Source organism: Episyrphus balteatus, chromosome 1, assembly GCF_945859705.1.
Source record: "Episyrphus balteatus chromosome 1, idEpiBalt1.1, whole genome shotgun sequence".
NCBI classification, from domain to species: Eukaryota; Metazoa; Arthropoda; class Insecta; order Diptera; family Syrphidae; genus Episyrphus; species Episyrphus balteatus.
In genome coordinates this window covers 92,776,946-92,802,851 of record NC_079134.1, presented here as the reverse complement: position 1 = coordinate 92,802,851, position 25,906 = coordinate 92,776,946, and the positions used below count along the sequence as shown (strand labels likewise).

Sequence of the window (25,906 nt, the reverse complement as noted above, 5' to 3'; positions counted from 1 at the left end):
ATTTCGTTTGATCCATTACTTTTGGGACACCTTGTATATACAGCTTTTAAACAAAAAGGGTCTCAACCTTGAAAAACACTGTAAAATTATACTTTTTGTCTAATGAACACATAAAACCCATAGTTTTTCACTATTTTTTCGCTTCCAAGCACCCCCATTTTTTATGACAACAATTTATAAAAGAAACAACTTAAGTTTATAATCACAAATATTATATTAAATATAAAAAAAATTAACTTTTCCCTTAAGCCTCACGAACCACTTGCAACAGAAGCAAAATCCACTTGACACTAAATCAGACCATTCTCCTAAAAATAATACAAAAGTTAATTTCTAAAGTAATTTTTTGTTGTTGTGCTTAGTTCTAACTCATAAAAATGTGCATATTAATTGAGGGGGAGGTTTAGGCTTTAAGAGAAACTGGTTTTTGTTTACATTCATGTATGTTGTTTTTTTAATTAAATCCCGCTAAATGTGCGAATTGTCACACAGTGCGACGCACCGAAACGAAAATCAAAAGGAAATTCGAAGATAATTTCTACGCCTTATTATGCGCTTATTAAGCTTCATATGTTATTTATATTAATTTTTTTTTTTCAATTCATACAATTTTTTCCCTAGGCCTTTTATCACTATTTTTTTAAAACAATTATTCATTTTTGCCTTGTCACACACAATTTAAAAAAAAATACTCTCATTATGTTCTATCACTCCAGAAAAAGGAGTACAAATTAAGAGTTCTCCTTAATAGAGTCAAAGAAAACGACATTAATGTTAGATACAAAAAATGGAATAAATTAAATTAAGTTAAAAGCTAGATAATGACATTTGTACATATGAGAAAAAAGTATTCTCTATTATAGACCGAGAGCCCAGAGCAGATTTTGGGAGTTTTTGGATAACCGAAAATGGGTTATATGTATGTGTAGGTAATAGCGTCTTGATGAAGAATTCAAAAATCTGGCAGGTTTATTTCACGGCATTCTATGGTTTATGGGGAGTTGAAAAATGCATTTTTTCCGATTTTTGTGTCGAGTATATAACCACTTAAATTCATATAGAGCCGATAAAGGGCGATACCTTAACTGCAAAAAGTTCGGTCCCAGACGTTTTATTCGCGGCATTCCCCTTGCCAGACGTCCTTGAAGATTCGCGAAATAGCGATTTTCATACAAAAGTCAGAATATTATTTTTTGCAAGATATATAACCGTCTGGTGGTAGCTCTTAAAAAATTACCACTACCCATTGATAAAAAAAAATTAGTGCCAGACGTTTAAATCACGGCATTACCCCCACCAGACGTCCTTAAAGAGTCGCGAAATAGCGATTTTCATACAAAAGTCAGAATATTATTTTTTTGCCAGATGTATAACCGTCAGGTGGTAACTCTTAAAAAATCAACACTACCCATTGATAGAAAATAAATTAGTGCCAGACGTTTAAATCACGGCATAACCCCCACCAGACGTCCTTGAAGAGTCAGAATATTATTTTTTGCCAGATGTATAACCATCTGGTGATACCTCTTAAAAAATTACCTTTACCACCAGATAAAAAATAAATTGGTGCCAGACGTTTTAACCACGGCATTACCCCCACCAGACGTCCTTGAAGAGTCCCGAAATAGTGGTTTTCATACAAAAGTCAGAATATTATTTTTTGCAAGATATATAACCGTCTGGTGATACCTCTTAAAAATTACCACTACCCATTGATAAAAAAAAAAATTAGTGCCACACGTTTAAATCACGGTATTACCCCCACCAGACGTCCTTAAAGAGTCGCGAAATAGCGATTTTCATACAAAAGTCAGAATATTATTTTTTGCCAGATGTATAACCGTCTGGTGGTAACTCTTATAAAATCACCACTACCTCCAGATAAAAAATGGTGCCAGACGTTTTAACCACGGCATTACCCCCAACAGACGTCCTTGAAGAGTCTTGAACTAGCGGTTTTCATACAAAAGTCAGAATATTATTTTTTGCTAGATGTATAACCATCTGGTGATACCTCTTAAAAAATAACCACTACCTCCAGATAAAAAATAAATTGGTGCCAGACGTTTTAACCGCGGCATTACCCCCACCAGACGTCCTTGAAGAATCCCGAAACAGCGATTTTCATACAAAAGTCGCTATTTCGGAACTCTTCAAGGACGTCTGGTGGGGTATTGCCGTGGTTAAAACGTCTGGTACCAATTTATTTTTTATATGGAGGTAGTGGTAATTTTTTAAGAGTTACCACCAGACGGTTATACATCTTTCAAAAAATAATATTCTGACTTTTGTATGAAAACCGCTATTTCGGGACTCTTCAAGGACGTCTGGTGGGGGTAATGCCGTGGTTAAAACGTCTGGCACCAATTTATTTTTTATCTGGAGGTAGTGGTAATTTTTTAAGAGGTATCACCAGATGGTTATACACCTTTCAAAAAATAATATTCTGACTTTTATATGACAATCGCTATTTCGCGAATCTTCAAGGACGTCTGGCAAGGGTAATGCCGCGAATAAATGCTGGAACTGAACTTTTTGCAGTCAAGGTATCGCCCTTTATCGGCTCTATATGAATTTAAGTGGTTATATACTCGACACAAAAATTGGAAAAAATGCATTTTTCAACTCCCCATAAACCATAGAATGCCGTGAAATAAACCTGCCAGACTTTCGAATTCTTCATCAGGACGCTATTACCTACACATACATATGACCCATTTTCGGTTATCCAAAAACTCCCAAAATCTGCTCTGTGCTCTTAGACTATTACGCACCTATGTATCTGAACAAATTAACGGTGCAGTGCAATAACACCCGCGGCAATAACCCTGCAGGTGTTATTACCCAAACGAAAAACAAATATCCCCTGCAGGCTCTATTTCCTTTTAAAAGTGGCAATAACATCCACTTCGAAAAGGCATTAATCCCCACGGTTGTTTTTTCATTCTGAATGTGAAGCACACTTTCACTTGTAATAAGGCATTTAAAATTTGGAGAGGCATGCTGCCCCCTGCAACCCTCCTGCTTGGGCTCACTATAGGATTTGGAGTGGGGACAAGGTTGGTTAAGTACAAAGTTTCTTTTGGATTTCAAGAAACTTTTAAATTTTGAGTAATATGGTGTCATTGAAATTGTTCGAACAGGTTCGAACTAGGGATGTCCGCGGATGCATATGCGAATGCGGATTTTTGAAAGTTAACATCTGCAGATACGGATGCGGATGTTTTAGATCTTATATAAAAAAACTAATATGAATGAATTAAAATAATGATACAGTTATAAATAACATTTTTATTATTTGGTTTAAATGAGAGAAATTAAAAGTAGGTGCATTAGACTTAATATTATTATTATTATTATTTATTAAAAGCACATAAATGTACAGATAATAATATAGATATTACAGCGATAGCTACCAGGGCTTATAGTTGGACTTAAAAATAAAAGAAGGAAGTATCTTTAGTGTAAACAAATTTGCAGGGGGCGATCGAAGTGGAGAATATGAACATGGAGTTACATACTTCCAATCGATCGCCCCCTGCTCAAGGTAAAAATAGGCTTATACTATATGCTATTTACAAGGTCTGTTATTTCTAATAATTTAAATACATTTTTAATATTTTGTTCCGAAGGAACTTTTAATAACGAGAATAAATTAGTTTTGAACAAATTATTTGTGATGCTGTTGATTTTTGGGCATTCTGATGTGAGGTGTTTTATGGACACGATGGCGTTTGAATGACAAAGTGAGCAGTTTGGTGGATTCTCTTTGGTGATTAAGTGGCTGTGAGTCAGTTTTGTGTGTCCTAAGCGGAGACGTAGGAAACATCTGTTCATTTTGGTTGTAGAAGTTGTTGGATAAATGGGTGGTTCGGCTTTTGGATTGATGGTAGAGTAGTGATGCAAATAATGGCTCCATATTTCCTGATGTTTCTGGAACCAATAGGCATTTGCAAGTTTTAGAAAGTCTCTTTTAGTCGGGGGATACCTTGAAATTTCTGTAGAGTTGCATACCGATTTGGCTGCATTATCGGCATTTCCATTTCCCTTGATGCCAACGTGACCTGGTACCCAAGTGAGTTGTAATTTTGGATGTAGTTGCGTGATGTTATTACGTATTTTGTTTATGATTGGGGACTGATGTTTTATGTTGCGGACGGCGTTAATTGTGGAGAGGCTGTCGGAACAGACGATTACATTTTTCTTCACAGTGGCTGCTAGTTCCGTAGCTTTAAGGATAGCTAGTGCTTCTGTAGGAAAAATGGAAAAATAGTCTGGAATATGTTCTGCGTACAATATTGAACCGGTTTTGTCAACAGCGGCCAATCCAGTGCCTACTTCATTTTTAGAGCCATCAGTGTAAATAACGTCCCATGTTGATAAATCGTAAGAAGTCATCAATTTGTTAAAATTTTGCACGTAGACTTCATTGGGAGTATTCTCTTTTTTGTATTTTGAAAGAGAGATGTCGATCTTCTCAGTTGGAAACATCCAAGGAGGATGACTTTCTATAGCCAATGGTTTAGGGTTTGGGTTAAGTCCAAGGGACGATGCTGATTCCAATATCTTGTATATTGTTGATGGTAGCTTTGGAGTTTTTTTTCGCCTCAAAACCTTGTTAGCTAGAACCGTTATTGTTGAGTTATTACATTCACAGATCTTCAGGAATAAACGAGAAGTGAGAATGTCTCTGCGAGATTCTATCGAGATACAGCCGGCTTCGGTGAATAAGTTTTTCACTGGTGATGGGCGGAATGCCCTCAAACTGTGCCTCAGAGCTGCATGATAAGGTGAATTCAGGATTTGCAAAGTTGATTTCGTTGTTTTACCATAGACAGCAAGCCCGTAGTCGATCTTAGATAAAATAATACTTTTTGTTACATTAACTAAAGTGTTACAGTGTATTTGACTATTCTTAGATGATAGGTACTTAATAATGTTAAGCCTGGTAGCTAGTTTATTTCTTAGAACTAAACAATGATCCTTAAAACTAAATTTTCTATCAAAAATAATACCTAAAATACTTAGATTATTGACATTTGGAATTTGCATATTGCGAAAATTGATATTAAAATTAGTACAACTTGTTTTTTTGCAAATATGCAAGTGTTTACTTTTAGTTGTAGAAATGATGGCCCCGGAATTGGTGCACCAGTTATATAGGCAGCAAAGCAATTCCTCGAAAATATCTTTGACTTGGTTCGTGTTGTTGCATCTGGCAACAATATAAAGGTCATCCGCATAAAGTGTGTGTTCAAGCTTATTATAATTGGAGATGATTTGACTAATGTCGTTGTATGCAATAATGAATAGAATAACAGACAAGGGAGATCCTTGAGGGATACCATTCTCTAAATTGTACAATTTTGAATACACGTTATTGACTTTAGACCTGAACTGTCTATTCAGCAAAAAGGATTTGATGTAACCAAACATTTTAACACCCACTTTCCATTTGATCAGATTATTTAGGATGACGTGGATTCCGATACGGTCAAATGCTTTTTCGAAGTCTAAGGAGATGATCGAAATGTGGTTTTTGCATGACAATGCGGATGTAACGAGTTCATCGATATGGAGGAGGGAGTCTATTGTGCCGCGACCGTGTTTAAATGCGACCTGGTTAAGACTTGTGAGATTGTTCCTTTCTGTGTACCAGAATAGTCTTTTGGAGATTATTTTTTCAAGAAGTTTACTTGTACAAGGAAGCAAAGAGATGGGTCTGTAGCTGCTTGTTTCCGAAATTGAATGCGTGTTTTTAGGTAAAGGAATTAGTGTTGCGGTTTTCCATGATTGGGGAATTATGCCGCTGTCAAAAATGTTGTTGTACAGATTTAAGATTCGTTTTTTTGTTGATAAAGGAGCATTTTTGATCATAGGGTATGAGACACGGTCAAAACCAGGTGTTTTACCTTTCATTTAACTCAAACAGCTTTCGAATTCCAGAAGATTAATTGGTGCTTCTATAAAATGGGCAGCTTGACTTAAGTTCTGTTGTGTGATTGGTTGGGTTATCGCACGTTGTTTGGAGTTTTGGAATTCTATTGAAAAGTTTGAATTACTTGAGTAATCAGACCATGTTTTGGCAAAGTGTTCAGAGATGGTGGTGGAATCTGTTAGAATTGCAGAATCCGTAGTTAGAACTTTGATAGAATATGGAGTGTAGTTGCCAGTAAGAGTTTTTATGTCAGCCCACAGTTTTTTTGGGGTTGACATCGGGTTTATATTGTCGGTGAATTTCTGAAAACTGAGTTTCTTTGATTCTTTCACTTTCCTGGCATTGGCTTTGCGATAGTTGATTAAGTTGTTATCTGTAGGGTGTTTTTTAAATAATTTAAACAAGTTTTGTTTTTCTGTGCGCAATGTGTGGATTTCGGGATTCCACCATGGAACAAAAGATTGCTGTCTTATGCCTTTGGTCTGAGGGATGGAATTGTTCGCAGCATACCTAAGCGCTTTGTTAATAGTTGATGCTTCTTGATTAATATTTAACGAAGGTGCGTTCACCTCAAGAAATTCAAGTAAGTTGTTTTGAAAACTGTCCCAATTCGCAAGATCAGTTTTATATTTGGGTATGGGTTTTACACAATTAGAGTTTGCGCCGAGGCGGATACATGTTAATAAAGGGAAGTGATCGCTTCCGTGAAGGTCGCCAAATCTTTTCCATGAGGTAAAAGGAAGAAGTTGAGGAGATATAATAGTTAAATCCAAATGTGTGAAGGTCTTATGCGTTGAAAGGTGGGTGGGACTTCCATCATTAAGGATGGATAAGTTTGAAGATGTTAAAAAATTTTCTATCGTCTTACCTCGAGAATTACCTGTGGGTGAGCCCCAAAGTGGACTCCAGGAATTGAAATCCCCTGTTATTAGAATTGGGGTATTTATAGTTCTGATGATATTATAAAGGTCTAAAGTAGTGAATTGTTGGGTAGGGTGAATATATATAGAAACTATTGTTATTTTAATTTTAAGATTAATTTCTACAGCAATAGCGGAGATATTTGAGTTAATTTGACAGAGCGAGTGGGGGATTGATTTATGAAACAGTAACCAAACTCCTTGTGAAGCGTTATTATTTACAGGAAAGTTGTGGAAGTAGCCTGCATATTGCTTAGGAACATAATTAGCTGAATTTGATTGGAGATGGGTTTCTTGAAGGGAAATTACGGAATAATTTTGTTCTTTTATAATCAGTTGGAGTTCGTGGTAATTATTCGTGTAACCATTAAGGTTCCATTGCAGAACATTAAGGAACGAATTCTTACTTGGTTGAGTCCTTTGAGCAGTATAAACTGGGTTATACTGTGAAAAGTTGTGTGTAGATGAGGGATGATGGTTGCCAGAGTGCCGACTCCGCGCACCGGGCGATGAACCACCCGAACTCCCTGGGGAGTTCGGACGATTCAGCCCCCGATTCGCAGAGTCGGGATTAAGGGGAGTGATTTTATTGTCTTTAGATGCTTTCATCATCATTGTCGGAGGGAGGGCGGTTAAATTGAAGACGAGCTTCATGAAACACGTGTGCACTCGTGTGGAGAGAGACATGGAAGATTACATGTGACACATGATGCGGGTCTGGTGCACCTTTTTTTGGTTTGGCCAAGAAGTTGGCATTGTTGGCAGTGCATAGGATTTGGGAAATATTCCTCGACTTTAACCTTGTGCCAACCAACATCTACATTGGATGGTGGACGGAAGAGGTCAAATGTGAAGAGAATTAATCCTGTAGGTTCTGGACATTTTTCGACTAATCCTGTTGCTAATGACACTTTATCAACCAACTTTGTGAATTTAAAAGCTTTGGTAACGCCTTGGCATTTCATTTCGTCTTTAATTGTTTCTTCAGGGACATTTTTAAGACAAGGGGCGTAAGCGGTGCCTTTAGATGAGTTTAAGTTTTTATGGAGTGAGACGGAGATGGGGCACAGGTTGGAGAGGTGTTTTTGAGCGAGGAATTGTTCGGCAATTTTTGCTGATTTAGTTAAAATCAAAAGGGAACCGTCCTTAAGTTGAGTAATGCTCTCGTATACAGTGCTAATGCCACCGATGGCTTTTTTTTAAAGCGAACACATTAAATGAGGTAAGAGGTTTATTATCGCAAGCGGGGGCGATCACTATGAACTTGGGACTGTTTGAGGATAGGGTTGTGGGGAATTCATAATTTAATTCATTTTCTAGAATTTCTAGCCCTTGGTTTTGGTTATTGTTTTTTCTTTTTCTTTTACGTTTTGAGTAGGAAGATTGATCTTCGTCTAAAATATCATACTTTCCACTCGAAGGAGCACGTGGCCCGTGGGCCATTTTGATCTGTCGAAGACTAGATTAGTTGTTGTTTTTTTTTTTCACTCACTTAAAGTAGAATAAAAGCAGAGAGAAAAAAATAATGCTGATTGAAATAGCGGGATATTACCAACGAAGTTAACCGGTAGAGACAGAGATAAACTGTGAAAACGATGCTGCCGGTTAGAGAGGTAGTCGATGACTGTGCATTAGACTTAATAAAAAGTAATACCACCACCTTCTCTGCATCATGTCGGTTACAAAGAGGCTGATTAATTAAGCGCGCTATAATTGTTCCCTACTAGGAACACTGCCTTGTGGACTGGGTAGAAATTGTCGTTAAAGTCTTCACTGGCACTGGCTCTTTTTTTTTTTTGTCCGGAAAGAAAGATCTCTATTAATAGCATGTTTTCACCCCAAACTTTATAATTTCGCAAATAAGGTCAGTTCGAATTCCAAATTCTAAAAATTTCTATTCAATTCGAAATGAGATAAATTGCGAAATTATCTCATTTTCTAGTAAAAAGGGGCTATAAAATTAATACTTGCATTTTTCCTGTGCTTTGCCTAAAAAAATCAGTCACAGACCATTCTGTGTGACTCTCATTGGTACGCGTCATTCGCTGGCTCCCACCAACTTCTTTCTTGTCGCAACTTCCTTGCATCCGCATCCGCATGAAAATCCGCATTGATTATTGCGGGTGCTGATGCGGATGTCCCAATTCATGCGGGAGTTCCGCATTTGCGGGTGCGATGCGAATATTCGCAACATCCCTAGTTCGAACATACTCATTTGCATCCCTGGAGGCAATTTCATTCGCGATGGATACTTCATAAGGAATTTTTTAAAGGTTTTTATTATTTTTGGCATAATGTAGCAAGATATATGTAGGTAGGTCAGATATATAACCCGATATTTGAAATAGAGAAAATAAACAATTAAACGTTGATTTCGAATACAAAAAAGGAGAAGGTAATTTGCAAGCAAAACATCAGCGTCATCAGAATAATTTCTTTATTTAGCATTCTTTGAAATAAAAAAAAAATTTATTCAAATCAAATAGTTTTAGCAAAGATAATAAAATTCATTTTTAATAAAAAGAGATCAAACTATGCATAAATAAAATCTTATTTTTATAGTAGTTCCACTTGTAAGAATAAATTAAAATAAATCAACTATTGTAAGGTACTTAAAATCAATTAACTTCATTTAGTTAATGCTGATGATTACACATAGATTTTTAGTTTATCTAACCTATAATGAGGAGACTAAGCTATGAAAAAGGAGTGAATCGTGTACTATGTGGTAAAAGCATACAATATTCATCATTTATAGTACTTAATTTAAGAGTTATTATGAGATATTGGGCCACGGTGAACTCCATTCGGAAGCGAAGATAAAAGAGCTTTTCTGTGAAGCACTCGTTTTGTTGCATCTCAGAGTTTAGGTTATGAAACATTTTTAATAATATAACACATGACTTCAAGGTTTTTTATTGCCCGATATAAAATAATCCAAACCAAAATAACTCGACTATTTTAGTATTATTGATCGGGCGTTAAAAAATACTTTGAAATCATGTATCATATGAGTTAAAATGTTTCATATGGTGTTTCATAGATTGTAGCACAGAAAAACTTTTTGGAATTCAAAATGGGCCAATGTCTGAAAATTAACTCTTATATTGAGTACTACCAACGATGAGCATTTCATGCTTTTACCACGAAGTGCTCCATTATGTTGCAAGGCCACCTCAATATTATAATAATTTCATGTTTATTAAACCAGAGCATAAATTGTTCATGCAGCTTTAACAATGCACAACACTTTCATTTTATTTAATTTGTTGTTTTTTTTTATTCTATTTTTAAATTTAATTTTCAAAATTGGTTGTACTTCGAAACTTCTTTGGTTGTTCAATTAGATTTGATGAATTTCCAAATGAACTTCTTCGTTTTCTCAAATTACTGGGTGTCACTGCCAGCACTGGTAATGTAGTTAATGTTGTTTCTGATAGTGATGAAGTTTTTTCGCTCTGTAAAGTTTTCTGGGGAAACGTTCGAACTGCTGTTAACGAAATATTTGGTGAAATATTATCGAACTTTTTTCGAACGCTATCTGTTGTAGGTGAGTGAGTTCGGATTATTTGCATGCTGCTTCCTGACTTTTTTACACATGACCCTCCATCAACCATTTCCGATATAGGTGATAATGGTAATGGCATTTGTTTTGGATAAACTATTCCCATATTAACAGGCAATGATTGCTCCGTCGATTGTTTAGCTGGCGAATCATCTATAATAATTGTTTGCCTTGGACTAATGGGCCTTATTAATGATTCGTTAAGTTTGTTTTTTTTCGTTGCATTGAACAATGATGAACTACTGATTTGAGATTGTTTTGTTGTTGAGACTTTTCTTGAAGGGTTCGTATTATACATATTTTGAGTTATTTGGCGAGTAGAAGATGTAGAACGCATATCAGATGATGCCGATGAAGGACCAGCCACCGGACTTTGCAGAAGATTTTTCGATTGTGTTGACCTGCCGATTAAGTCTTTTGCATACGGAGCAGGCATTTGAGCGGGAAAACTGTTACGCATGGCAGAAGAAAAGTTGTGATCTGGTGTTAAAAGATTCTTACTTTGCTCATATCTGTCAGTACTAATTGGATTTGAATTTGACAAGTTTGCATTTGAAAGCAATGCATTGGGATTTAAGGAAGGACTTGCAAATGAATAGTAAGGATTTGCTAACGCAGATAGGTGATCATCATTGGTGGGTAAAACTGCACTGTTGTTCATCATACCCGCGCCAAGGGATATGCCGTAGGTTGGATTATAATGGGGAGCTCGACTGCTTTTATCACCAAGCAGTGATGATGATAGATTTTTGTACATGTTAAGAATATCAAGATATGAGTTTCTATTCATATTTGCATTGGTAAGATAATTTGGCATCATTGCTGATGCTAGCGAATTTCTGCTTGACATATCCATTTGATTAGGATCATAATTGGCCGCAAGAAAATTTTTAGGCTAAGAAAAAGTTATGTATATAATTTGTCAGTTTAATTTGTTCGATTAAGGGGGAGGGGGAGCGACCACCACATAAACGGCTCAACATTTATAAATTGATAGATAACTTTCGCATTTGTTATGATAATTGAATGAAATAATTTCTTAATTTGAGCAGTTGTAATTTAGAGAGTATTAAAAGCGACAATTTTGGTTGAAATTAGCCCACAGCCGACAAACCACAATTTTGGCAGCTTATATTTCATACAAATGAAATAATTATTAATTTTAAAATATGTGGAAATGTTTATCTTGTGATTGTCTAAATGTGTCATTTTTTTAACAAAAAAAACTTATCGGCTATATGTTAATTTTTGGAATCAAAATAAAAGTATGGCAAGCTCTCCTGGGCTCTCCAATTGTCCAAATATCACAAAATTTGGTCAAAATACTCACAATACAATTCTCCAAATGTGTTTCGTGTCACTTTTTTTCAAATTCAGCATACATACCTTCATTTTTTATTGATCTCTTTACACATTTTAAATTGCTTAAGACTTCAATTTTCAGACTTTTATTAATTAGCATCAATTTGGGCGTACAAAAATAATTTTCCTATTTTCGTCTGCTAACTTCAGTCTTATTTTAGCGGAATTATGAATAACAAAAATTATTTAGGTTATAACAACCAAGTGGAATTTAAAAGCATTTAAAAAGCTACAAATTTGAGGGTCAGCCAAACCATTGTTTTCAATTATTTCAGATTTTGTCCGCTAACTTCAGACTTATTTTATTTATTTATTTAATTATTATTAAAATTAATTTTTTTTTTGACTCCGCCACAAAGTGTCTGCCAAAGTGAGGGACGTATATATGAACCTATAGTTGGATTTATGTGCATCGGTCATATTAAATAAATTATCTAGAGCAGCTTCGTCAAATTTTATAAGGCGCGAATTTAAAAACTTTTATTTCTTGGGAGGAAGATGGACAACATGTGAAAAACATATAGAAATGTATGTAGGTGTAGGTACGTATGAACGACAATGTTACGTAGCTATTCGAGTATTTTTTTTGTTATACTAGAGGTTTTTATAATATCTTCAATTAAAAATAAAAATAATTTTCATTATTTTTTTCCTCCTTAGTTCGTTTTTATAATAATTATGTAATTAAAAATAATAGCAATTGAATCGTTCAATTCTAAGTGAAAATAAAGGTCTTAAGCAATTTAAAATGTGTATATAGATTAGGGATGTTGCGAATATTCGCATCTGCATCCGCAAATGCGGATGCAAAGAAGTTACGACAAGAAAGAAGTTGGGCGGAGCCGGCGAATAGCGCGTACCAATGGGAATCATGCCGAGTAATGGTCTGTGACTGATTTTGTTAGGCAAAACACAAAAAAAATTGCGAAAGTCTTAATTTTATAGCTCGTTTTCACTAGAGCCCAAATTAGATAGTTTCGAAAATTTTCTCATTTGGAATTTCAAATTGTATAGGAAATTTTTAGAATTTGGAATTCGAACTGAACTAATTTGCGAAATTATCAAATTTAGGATAAAAACATGCTATTAATAGAGATCTTTCTTTCCGAAAAAAAAGGGCCAGTGCCAGTGAAGTTTTTTTACGATAATGTGTACCCACTACACAAGGCAGTTTTTCTTGGGAACAATTATTTAGTAGCGCGGGCTTGATTAATCAACCTTTGTATAACGGACTTGATGCAGAGAAGGTGGTGGTATTACTTTTTATTAAGTCTAATGCACCTCTTTTAAATTTCTCTCACTAAACACTTATAACAAAAATGTTATTTATAACTGTAACATTATTTTAATTTATTTATATAAATTTTTATATAAGTTCTTAAACACCCGCATCCGCATCTGCAGATGATGAATATCAAAAATCCGCATCCGCATCTGCATTCGCGGATGTAAAAAAATACACATCCGCAACATCCCTTATATAGATCAATACAAAACGAAGGATGTGGAGTCAAATTAGCTTTATACCTCGGAATTCAGGGAAAGCGATGCATCTGTAAAGTGAGTATAGGGCTGCATTACTAAAAGGTCAAATAAGAAAGTTAAAAAAAAAAAATTTCACCGCTCTCGATTAGAACAGTTTTTATGGACCGTTTACTGTCATCCCGTATGCAAGCGTCAATCGGAATTGCTGTCTCATTTTAGATTTTGCTCAAACTTTGTAGGGATGTTCTCTAGGACTGTAAGGAAGCAAATCCATGATTATTTAATTTTAAGTTGCGTGGTCTCCCCGCTACCCGCATTCGAACTTTTTCAGAAGGTCATTTTTATGTTATTATAGCTTTGCGTCTACTTAAGATATCTTTTTGTTTGAAACGGCATTTTAAAGCTTAAGAATAGTAATTTTTGAATATATAATAAAAAATTACGTAATAATTATCCCTGAATTAAAAATAATTTTTGAAAAACTGGTAGTTTTGCTGATTTTTCATGGTTTTTGACTGGCTCCAGAACCTTGGATATTATATGTACGAGGCTTATAGTTACCAAATATTAAAAACATATATTTCTTAACAAAATAAATCTTAAATGAACTAGACAGCTATACTCCTTATGCAAAAATTTTAAGCTCAAAGTCTTGAGTTTTTTGAAAAAATATTTTTTATACTATGATTGTAACACATTGTGACATACATCAAATGAAAGGTCTCGATGAGTGTATTGTTTTTTAGTATGGGCACAAATCTGTATCTCGTGCAGGGAAAGTGCAGTGATGCATTTTATGTTCAACAATATGTGTAATAAAATTCAGAAAAGTATACATTTTGACTAGACGCTCGATTAACTTGGTTCAAAAACATTACATAACTATATTGGAAGTTCAATTGGGCTATTCCATCACCAGTTTTCACTTATGACTTAATGCATTTTTCGGTTTTATTAACACTTTTGTATGGGACGTGGCTCATTGGTGTAACACATTGAGACACACATTAGATGAAAGGGGATCGGGTCAAAATTCTGGCTTCAAAATTCTGCTTTTTCAGCGAAAATTCTGTTTTTCAAAATTCTGCTTTTTTCTATTTAATCCAGTCAAATAAGGGTTTAACCTCGGAATGAATGTTAGTAGAATTTTTTTTTGCTCAATATCTTCCTTTTGCCATTCTATAACATATCTCAAAAGTCTAGAAAAATCTCATGTCCGCTTGTCGCGATTTCAAGGTCAAATCGCGAAATGGAGATTTTCAAAATTAGCAAAAATAGGCTATGGTATTATATACACATATGATACATGATTTCAAGGTATTTTTTAATGTTGATTCCAAAAAATCTAAAATCAAGACAATCTGACGTCTCTGGAAAAAGTTATACCTGTTTTTCATCTGTCAACTCATATTATTATAACAGTTGCAAACTTACTGCCGAAAAACCCTTAAAAGTTATGGTAGATGAACCAAATTTTGCATGAAGATTTTAGAATCCATCATTATTAAAAATCAAAACAATCCATTACAAAAAATATATATAACTACGAAATAATGGCATTTTTTTGATGGAGGGGCAAATTTTAGGATATGCACTAAAGAAGATTCTTGTTCATCTTAGGAATAAGTGCTAATAGGCCAATTTTTTCATTTTAATCTTTGTTTGGATGTTCTTTAACTACCCTCAAAAATCTAAAAAAATCTCATGTCCGCAAGTCCTAATTTTCTTGGTTTGAAAATAAGGTGCAGATTTTAAAAAATTAATAAGAAAAGTTTAAATTTTTATATGTATACCAACATAAGCGACATGATTTAAAGGTATTTTTTAACACTTATTCCAACAAAACTCACAAACAAGTCAACCTGACCATCCCTGAAAAGTAATGCACTTTATTCATGTTGATCTGACACAAATATCTGAAGTGTAGTTTTTCAATTTTTTTAAAATCTGCACCTTATTTTCAAACCAAGAAAATTAGGACTTGCGGACATGAGATTTTTTTAGATTTTTGAGGGTAGCTAAAGAACATCCAAACAAAGATTGAAATGAAAAAAATAGCCTATTAGCACTTATTCCTAAGATGAACAAGAATCTTCTTTAGTGCATATCCTAAAATTTGCCCCTCCATCACAAAAATGCCATTATTTCGTAGGTATATATATTTTTTGTAATGGATTGTTTTGATTTTTAATAATGATGGATTCTAAAATCTTCATGCAAAATTTGGTTCATCTACCATAACTTTAAAGGGTTTTTCGGCAGTAAGTTTGCAACTGTTATAATAATATGAGTTGACAGATGAAAAACAGGTATAACTTTTTCCAGAGACGTCAGATTGTCTTGATTTTAGATTTTTTGGAATCAACGTTAAAAAATACCTTGAAATCATGTATCATATGTGTATATAATACCATAGCCTATTTTTGCTAATTTTGAAAATCTCCATTTCGCGATTTGACCTTGAAATCGCGACAAGCGGACATGCGATTTTTCTAGACTTTTGAGATATGTTATAGAATGGCAAAAGGAAGATATTGAGCAAAAAAAAATTCTACTAACATTCATTCCGAGATTTACCCCTTTTTTCTCCTTATTTTACTGTATTAATTCTGTTTTTCAAAATTCTGCTTTTTAAAATTCTGCTTTTCAAAATTCTGCCAGCATTATATTTGAACAAAAAAAATTCTGCTAATTCTGTTTTTTTTTTATAGCATATGCGCTGGCTAAAGAAAAATACACCTCATCAATGTAATTCAACATTGGTACTTTCCTAAATTTTTTTATTTAAGTGTCGCAAATATTTTTTGAAATGCATATACTGACTTTCTTTCAAATAAAATATGTATACTAATTGGAACCGATGTTGTATATTCCTTTTCTTATTCAAATTTTTGAATATTCATCTTTATTTGATAAATTAATAAATTTTTAGTTATTTTCGGAAATGTTTAATATTAAAAACCTTTTCTTAATATTTTCAAATTTATTCATTTATAAAACAAAAATTAATTCGCATTTAAAAAATGACAAATTATGTGTGTATGTAATCAAATAAGCAGATAATTGTTCAAAAAGATGATTTTACAGAATTATGCAAAAAATTAAAAAGGGTTTGGAAAATGTTTAAAAGCGCGCGCTTTTTAACATTTTCCAAACCCTTTTTTAATTTTTTGCAGAATTTTGAAAAGCAGAATTATGAAAAGCAGAATTTTGAAAAACAGAATTTTGAAAAACAGAATTTTGAAAAGCAGAATTTTGAAAGCAGAATTTTGTTAAGCAGAATTTTGAAAGCAGAATTTTGACAAAAGAATTTTGACCCCAGCAGAATTTTGACCCCAACCCAGATGAAAGATCTCAATGAGCGTGTTATTTTTTGTATGGACAAAAGACTATTTCGTGCAGGGAAAGTGCAGTGGTGCATTTTATGCTCAAAAATAAATGTAACGCATTGAGACTTACATCAAATAAAAGGGACTGATGAGCGCATTATTCCTTTGAATGGGCACAAAACTCTTTCTCGTGGAAGGTGGAGTGTTGCATTTTATGTTCAAAAATGTATTACAGCTTATTTTACATGTTTGTGTTTTTAGAACAAAAAAAGGTATGGTTAGGAGTTTAAATTCACTCCAACATTTTATTAGTAATATAACTTAAAGTTTGATTTGCATTTTTGAAAAATTAGTCCCAACCATCTTATATTTAAATTACTTTCAAACCAACAAGGTAGTTTCGCACACGACTTCAAAGTACAGAAAATCATATACTAACTGAAACATTTTTTGGTATTGCATTTCATAAATCCATAAATCCGATAAATGCATTTTTTTGGAAAACTAGAGCAGTTGATGGATTAGTCCAACAAAACAAAGTTATTATAATGTTTTTGAATCAAGTCAATCGAGCATCTAGTCAAAATGTATGCTTTTCTGAGTTTTATTACATACATTTTTTAACATAAAATGCATCACTGCACTTTCCCTGCACGAGACACAGATTTTTGGCCATATAAAAAAATAACAAACTAATCGGGACCTTTCATTTGAAGTATGTATCAATGTGATACACAAATGAGCCACGTCCCATACAAAAGTGTTTTAAAAACCGAAAAATGCATTAAGTCATGGGTAAAAACTGGTGATGGAATAGCCCGATTGATCTCTCAACACAGTTATGTAATTTTTTTGAAACAAGTTAATCGAGCGTCTAGTCAAAATTTATACTTTTCTGAATTTTATTACATACATTTTTAGACATAAAATGCATCACTGCACTTTCCCTGCACGAGATACAGACTTGTGCCCATACAAAAAATTAGTACACTCATCGAGACCTTTCATTTGATGTATGTCTCAATGTGTTACACCAATGGGCCAAAATGCCCACTCTCCTTTATAGTATATTTAGTTCGTACTCTTAACTTAACACACTGTAAGTTTCACATTTCTTCTTTTAGTCAAATCGTGGAAAATGACAGTATAAAAATTAGCTTTTTTAAAATACTCAATACTTTGAACTTAAAATTTTTGCATAAGGAGTACAGCTGTCGAGTTGATTTAAGATTTATTTTGTTAAGAAATATCTGTTTTTAATATTTGGTAACTATAAGCCTCGTACATATAATATCCAAAGTTCTGGAGCCAGTCAAAAGCCATGAAAAATCAGCAAAACTACCTGAAGTATCTGAATGCATTCATTAGTTCCACACGAAACAATAATACCAACTTGCCAATAACTAGCCGTAAGTGCATCAGCCATTACATAACCTCGTTAACCATGAGCTTCTGAACTTTGACTTTAGCCTATAGCTTTCTTCTCATCTTTGATCTCAAGGCGACTAGACGTATCCATCCTAAGTTAATTAAAGTATATTGTATATCCTAACCTACATATTGTATTATTAAATATAAATAGTATTAAGCTTGTATTTAAATAAAAAAACTCAATAATTAAATTGTTAACAAATTTAATGTTTAAAGTATAAACATAACAAATGGCGACGAGTATGGATAATTTTTTCACCAGATTTGAGACAATTCTTGAAAACCAGCAAAAAGTTATCGAAGCGTTCATGGAATTTGCGAAACCCAAAAATGATTCAACTCCCACACATGTGCCGGTTTTTCCGAAATTTGATCGATCAAATAACACCTGGGCATATTTAAAAGTCAAATCGATCAACATTTTGTGGCTTACAACGCACAGTGTGAGAATTCGCTCATCTAGCGGAATTTAATTAAAAAAATGAGTAGCACAAATTGATGCGAAAACAGGTTTTACTTGCAGCCTAAACCTTCTAATAAGCGAATAAGAAAAAAATTTTATGTGGGAAGCATGTAAAATAAAAATAATTAGTCTTGAAGTTGCAGTTGGTGATAATTTCACTATCAATTGGCTTGCAAAAGTAGTTTTGGTATTTTTTTTCTTGTGAGTCCTGTGTATGTTTTTTATAAAAACTTTTGATTTGTGTTATTAAATACGATATCAGTGAACTGAAAAGTAAGTAAAATTTTTGGTTTATAGGGTGTTTACATTTTTATATGGTGGTTGGGATAAAAAAAATAGGCATTTTTAGTAAATTTTTGTATTCATGAGAGAAAAACTTTATGTATTTCGGGTTATTCGGTTTAGTTACTATATGTATTTGAAAGCCTGATATATTATCTATCATTTAAAGCTCTAAAGTGCTGCAGAAGAGGTGCGAAAATATTTTTTTTTCACATTTGAAGTGGTGTCAAAAAAAAAAAAAAATTTGGCTAAGTTGTGTTCTGACTTTAATATTAGTTTTGTTGTGTCCAATGTCGTCTTTTGTGGTACGTACAAGTCAATGTTTCACTTTTATGGTGCGTTTAGGTTTTTCACATATATGGTTTTGTTTTTTGAAATTTTCAGAATGTCTATCGAAATCACAAAAACACAAATTTTTGGGGTTTGGATTTCCAAAACCAAAATAAAGCGTGTTGAAGCGGTGTTTTCATTTATTATGAGCTATTTTGATGCAATTCAATTTTCAGAGGATGCAATCAAAGCACTTAAGGCGACTGTTAGTCAGATTTCTTTTAAAATTAATGAGAGGTGGGCCAAATGTGGTAGGAAACGGGACGTTTTCGAACGCATTAATTCTTCCTGGCTTAATGAAACCCTAACTCTGCCACATAAATTTTTGGATGAAATTCCATCCACTTCAAATATTAAAAAAGTAGGAAACCCAAAAAAAATTTTGAAGAGTGCTGTGAAAAAATTAAAATGAAAAAAGTGCAAAGCCTCTTGGATTCATATAGCTTTGAAGAAATTGGAACGGCTTATGAAAAAAACTTGAGGAAAATTGGAAAGAGAGATACTGCTGCTATAATTAAAAAATTGGCACTTAGTTCCCCAAAAGAAGGTTTGTTTTCAATATTGTATCATAAACATTTATTTACTTTTGATTTAATTAAGGTACAAATTTAAAGAAATCACTCAAAAAAGTGTCCTCTAACCGAATTTCTTTATCTGCTGATGAATCGCTAGCATTGATTGTGGATGCGCAGCTATCCACTCATCAATATGAGATTGTGCGTCAGAAACTCAACAAATTTGTTCCAAATTTAATGCCCACATACGACAAATTTAAAATATTTTTTTTCTTCTAAAGTGTGAATGATTGTGGTTTTAATTTATATTTTGTTTAAAGTCCCCTCAATAAAAAGTTAGTTGCTGTATAAATTATTTAGTCTAATTTCATTTTTGTGTATATTCATTACAAATTGGAATTAACAAATGGCTTTTTTGCGAAACTTAGAAAAGTCTACCAAAGTGCAAAAAACGTGCACCTTCACAACTCCGTAAATCACAAAATTTTCTTAATATGTAAGAAATAGTAGTTTTATTCTTTGTTGTATATATTCATCATGATTCTCGAACGAAAATATAACAAAAGACTTTTTTTTGTAATCGTAATTAATTTTTTTGAAATGGGTCTGCAAAAGGCAAGAAACTTGTACTTTTGGAGCTCTGTACATCAAAAATTTCATGAAATATAGTAAGGATTGTAGTTAAATTTAGTTTTTCATATGCTTAAGATCAATTTTGCAAAAAAAAAATAACAAAAAACATAAACTTGTAAGCGCTATTAATTTAATTCCGCTAGATTAGCGAATTCCCACACTGTGCAACGTAGTGAAGGCTGAAGACAAAAGAGCATTTTTTCTGTCTTGGATGGGTGCCGAGTTGTTTGAATTACTTCAAAAACTCTGTGATGGTAAGTCGCTAGCTGAAGAGAGCTATGAGTCGCTAACAACCAAACTCTCGGAGCATTACAAGTCGAAAACTCACATTTTAGCTGCCAGGTTTCAATTTTTTCGCACGAAACTGAAGGCGAACCAAAATTATGCAGATTGGATAGCTGAACTTAGAGGAATAGCCAGAAATTGCAGTTTCATTTGCAACAAGGAGCAGTGTACGAATCCCTACGTGGACAATCTCATTCGTGACGTCATTGTGCTAAACACACCACATGATCAGGTCCGAAATGCTGCTTTGCAAAAGGCGAACCCCACACTAGAAGATATTCAGACAATAGCCGAAACATTCGAAGCTACTAAAATTGCAGTTCACACCATAACGGGCAATTCCACCGAGTGTCAAGGAACCGTTCAACAACTTGGAGTGGTGCAACATGTAAAAAAATATCCAAGCCAAAATGCAGGAATACAAAAAAGCAAACCGGTAAAACAAAAAGGTAAATATAACGAAAAAGTGCAGGGAGAGCAAAAAGCGGATAACAACATATGCTGTGAAAGTTGTGGAAGTAACCACCCTCGGAAATACTGCAAATTTAGAAAAGCACGTTGTAGGGGCTGTGGACGATTGGGGCACATTGTAAAAGTGTGTAAGCAAAAAGAAGATAGAGTGCAGTTGATCGAATCGGTATTTATGGTTGCAGAAAACAATGGTATTAAGCGTTTCGGTAATAAATTTTTTGTAACCATAAAAGTTAATGGAATTTCTTTAGACTTCCAGTTAGATACAGGCGCTACTTGTTCAATGGTTGGAGAAGCTGGGTATGAAGCGTTAGGAAGGCCGATATGCTGTAAAACCAACAAGTTGCTGAAGGGATATGGTGATCATCAGGTACCACTGAGAGGAGCTTTATCCGTGAAAGTAAAACTGGATGCAAGGGAAATAACATTGCCGTTGCTGGTAACAAAGGCAAAAGAAGGCAGCAATATTCTGGGTGTCGATTGGTTCGATAAATTGAAATTTTGTGTAGAGCAAAACGTAAACCAGGTATGTGAACAAAATTTAATTAATGTAAATTATGAAGATCACATCAAAGAAGTTTGTGAAAAATTTAAAGAGGTATTCGATTCACAAAAAAAGGACAGTGCACTGATTTTAAGGCTACGCTAGTTTTGAAGCCAGAAGCCAAGCCAAATATTTCAAACCACGTCCAATTCCTTTTGCTTTAGTCGATAAAGTAAAAGCTGAGTTAAATGGGTTAATTGAGGCAGGAATCCTAAAGCCAATTGCTTGTAGTCAGTGGGCTGCACCCATAGTGATTGTTGAGAAGCCCAATGGAAATATTAGAATCTGTGGAGACTTCAAAGTCACAGTTAACAGCCAAATTGAAACCGAACGTTATTCCCTTCCCAGTATAGACGAGATTTTCCATAGATTAAAGCGAGGAAAAATCTTTACGAAATTAGATTTGATTAGAGAGTTAGACGAGAAATCAAAAAAACTAATGGTAATTAATACGGTGGCAGGATTGTTGGAATACCAGAGAATGCCTTACGGAGTATAACCTGGTCCAGCAATTTTTCAAAAGCTGATGGAAGCTAAGCTTTCGCAAATTAAAAATACAGCGGTATATATCGATGATATAATAATAGCTGGAGAAACTTTTGAAGAACACATGTTAGCTCTAAACGAAGTTTTGAATACTCTAAAGAATTCTGGTTTAAATTGCAACCTAAAGAAGAGTCAGTTTTTTCAAACAAATATATAGTATTTAGGCCAAGTGATTTCCGCAAAAGGAATAGCACCAAATAAGTCAAAAGTTCAGGCTATAGAGCAAATGCCACGTCCAAGGAATTTAAAAGAGGTTCAAGCTTTCTTAGGGAAAGTAAACTACTATAACAAATTCTTAGATAGGTTTTCCGAATATTCGAAGCCACTTAATAACCTACGAAGAAAAGGTGCACCCTTCAAATGGGATGACAGTTGTGAAAAAAGCTTTCAACTTCTTAAAACGGAAATAATTAAAGCAACGAATCTTGTTCATTTTAATGATAAATTATCATTGTTGCTGGCAACTGATGCCTCATCATACGGGATCAGTGCAGTACTGTCCCACAGATTTCCCGATGGAACTGAACATCCCATAGCCCATGCTTCAAAAACTTTGAACAAATCTCAAGTTAACTACAGTCAAATAGAAAAGGAGGCACTTTCTATTATTTTCGGGGTGCAAAAAATTCCACCAATTTGTATATGGCAGGAAATTCGAGCTGTTTTAGAGACCATAAGCCTCTAGTTAGCATTTTCCATCCGCATCATCGGTTACCTGTAATGACAGTACAAAGACTCCAAAGATGGGCCATAATATTAATGGCTTATGACTATATGATAAGGTATAAGCCTACTGAAAAACATGGAAATGCTGACTGTCTATCGAGACTTCCACAAGGCCCTGACCTGACCGATGAAATCGAACAAGATGGTCCTGAAACCACTTTACAACTTGAAGAAATTACTTCCAACTTACCAGTTCTTTTCGAAGACGTTCAAAAACAAACTAACCGCGACAAAATCTTACAAAAGGTTATCAAGTTTGTCACCGAAGGATGGCCAGAAAGAAACTCTGATAGCTGTAAGGAATTTAAAACTTTTTTTTAATCGCAGGTTAGCAATATCGATACACAAAGGAGTACTCCTGATTCAAACTGATTACACCAGAGTGATCATTCCAACCACACTTCGCAAAACAATGCTACAAATGCTTCACGAAGGCCACTGGGATTCGGTTCGCATGAAGCAAATGGCCAGACGTTATTGTTGGTGGCCGGACATAGACAAAAACATTGAGGAGACTGTAGCATGCTGCACGTCATGTCAAGAAAATAGTTCTAGCAGCCCCAAAGTTTTTGAAAGTTGGCCACTACCTACAGAACCATGGCAGAGGATACATCTTGACTTTTTGGGTCCATTTATGGAGTCAATGTACTTGGTTTGTATGGATGCGTTCTCCAAATTTCCTTATATAGTTAAGATGAATTCTACAACAACTACAGCAACAGTTCGAGCATTGAAAAATATATTCGTGATTGAAGGTCTTCCAACAACCATTGTAAGTGATAATGGACCTCAATTCACGAGTGAGGAGTTCCAAAAATTCTGTTCAGAAAATGGAATTTGTCATCTCACATCAGCACCGTTTCATCCTGCTTCTAACGGGGAGGCAAAAAGATGTGTTCGTACTTTCAAAACTGCGTTGAGAAAAATTTGTAGCGAGGGGATACATCAAGATGAAGGTCTTTTAAAATTTTTGTTCACTTACAGGACTACTCCAGCAAATAACAATAAGTCACCAGCAGAGATTCTGCATGGTCGACAACAAAGAATTCTTTTAGAACTTATTAAACCACATAAGGCAAATACCAATGAACTAAAATCTATTTCTAAATTTCAGATAGATCAACCGGTTTATACTTAAAGTTTCTCACGTGGACCTAAATGGATTCACGGCAGAATCCAGAGGCAAATAGGTTCCAACATGTATTGCATCAAGTTGTCACAAACCAATCAAGTTATAAGACGACACCACAACCAGATAAGAAGAGCACCAGAGCAGGTTGCTCAAGACAATCGTGATTATCAGTTGCAGCCAACGTTTGTGAGTCTCACTATTCTTGAAAATGCAGCATCGGCGCTTTCGTGCTCGTCATCTTTGACTCGACAACATCCCGGACAGGCTATGCAATCACCAATCATAATTCAGGCAGCAGCTCTGAAAACGAATTAAGTGAAAGTGAGGTCGGTCATAATACTCCAAACTCTTCACAATCGCAATCACATGGCCGGTCAACTCGAAGTAGAAGACCTCCACAGCGTTACAGTCCTTGAAAATAACGAGGGAGGAATGAAGTATCTGAATGCATTCATTAGTTCCACACGAAACAATAATACCAACTTGCCAATAACTAGCCGGAAGTGCATCAGCCATTACATAACCTCGTTAACCATGAGCTTCTGAACTTTGACTTTAGCCTATAGCTTTCTTCTCATCTTTGATCTCAAGGCGACTAGACGTATCCATCCTAAGTTAATTAAAGTATATTGTATATCCTAACCTACATATTGTATTATTAAATATAAATAGTATTAAGCTTGTATTTAAATAAAAAAACTCAATAATTAAATTGTTAATAAATTTAATGTTTAAAGTATAAACATAACACTACCAGTTTTTCAAAAATTATTTTTAATTCAGGGATAATTATTACGTAATTTTTTATTATATATTCAAAAATTTCTATTCTTAAGCTTTAAAATGCCGTTTCAAACAAAAAGATATCTTAAGTAGACGCAAAGCTATAATAACATAAAAATGACCTTCTGAAAAAGTTCATCATGGATTTGCTTCCTTACAGTCCTAGAGAACATCCCTACAAAGTTTGAGCAAAATCTAAAATGAGACAGCAATTCCGATTGATGCTTGCATACGGGACGACAGTAAACGGTCCATAAAAACTGTTGTAATCGAGAGCGGTGAAATTTTTTTTTAACTTTCTTATTTGACCTTTTAGTAATGCAGCCCTATACTCACTTTACAGATGCATCGACTTTCCCTGGATTCCGAGATTTTACAAATTTTATGTTTAATTTGACTCGACTATATGTACATTAGGTACTAAGAAAATGCAAAACAAACAAAATATCTATATTTTGCGCTCAAAAACTCAAAATTTTCAAATTTTTAACGAAAGATGTAAAAACAAACTAAAATCTAAAAAGTGACGCATGTGGATATAAAAAAAATCTCATTTTTAATTTTTGTAAAAAATTTATTTTTAGGATTCTTATGAGTTGCCAAAAGTTGCAGGCTCAATTTGAAAAAAAGTGACACAAAACACATTTGGAGAATTGTAATGTAATTGTATTTTGACCAAATTTTATGATATTTGGACAATTGGATTGCCCAGGAGAGCTTGCCAAACTTTTATTTTGATTCCAAAAATTAAAATATAGCCGATAATTATTTCATTTGTCTGAAATATAAGCTGCCAAATTGTGGTTTGTCGGCTGTGGGCTAATTTCAGGGTCATATTTTATTACGACCTTTTTGTTTTGTATTTGTTTCTTACTCAGTCTTAAAATTTTATGTTTTTTAATACTATTTTGGATTGAGATTGAATCAAACTCTTTAGATTGATTCAATCTCAATCCAAAATAGTATCAAAAAAAAATTTTTAGTCTGAGTAAAAAACAAACACAAACCAAAATTGTCACTTACTCTCTAAATTACAATTCCTCAAATTAAGAAATTTTAAGGTCGAATTTTGTTTATTAACTAAATAATAAAATTTATTTCATTTAATTATCTTAACAAATGCGAAAGTCATCTACCAATTAATAACCGTTGAGCCGTTTATGTGT

At 34.1% G+C, this 25,906-nt stretch overlaps 1 protein-coding gene across 1 annotated transcript in view; it reads right to left on the bottom strand.

The window, feature by feature from the left end:
- Positions 1 to 9,278: 9,278 nt before the first annotated feature.
- The window catches only part of LOC129921225 (transcriptional regulator ATRX homolog), a 216,991-nt gene continuing 200,363 nt past the window's right edge, over positions 9,279 to 25,906 (bottom strand). The window contains exon 19 of the mRNA XM_056002956.1: positions 9,279 to 11,318. Coding sequence (XP_055858931.1) covers positions 10,155 to 11,318 — 1,164 coding nt within the window. The 3' untranslated portion in view covers positions 9,279 to 10,154. The remainder of the gene's footprint in view (positions 11,319 to 25,906) is intronic.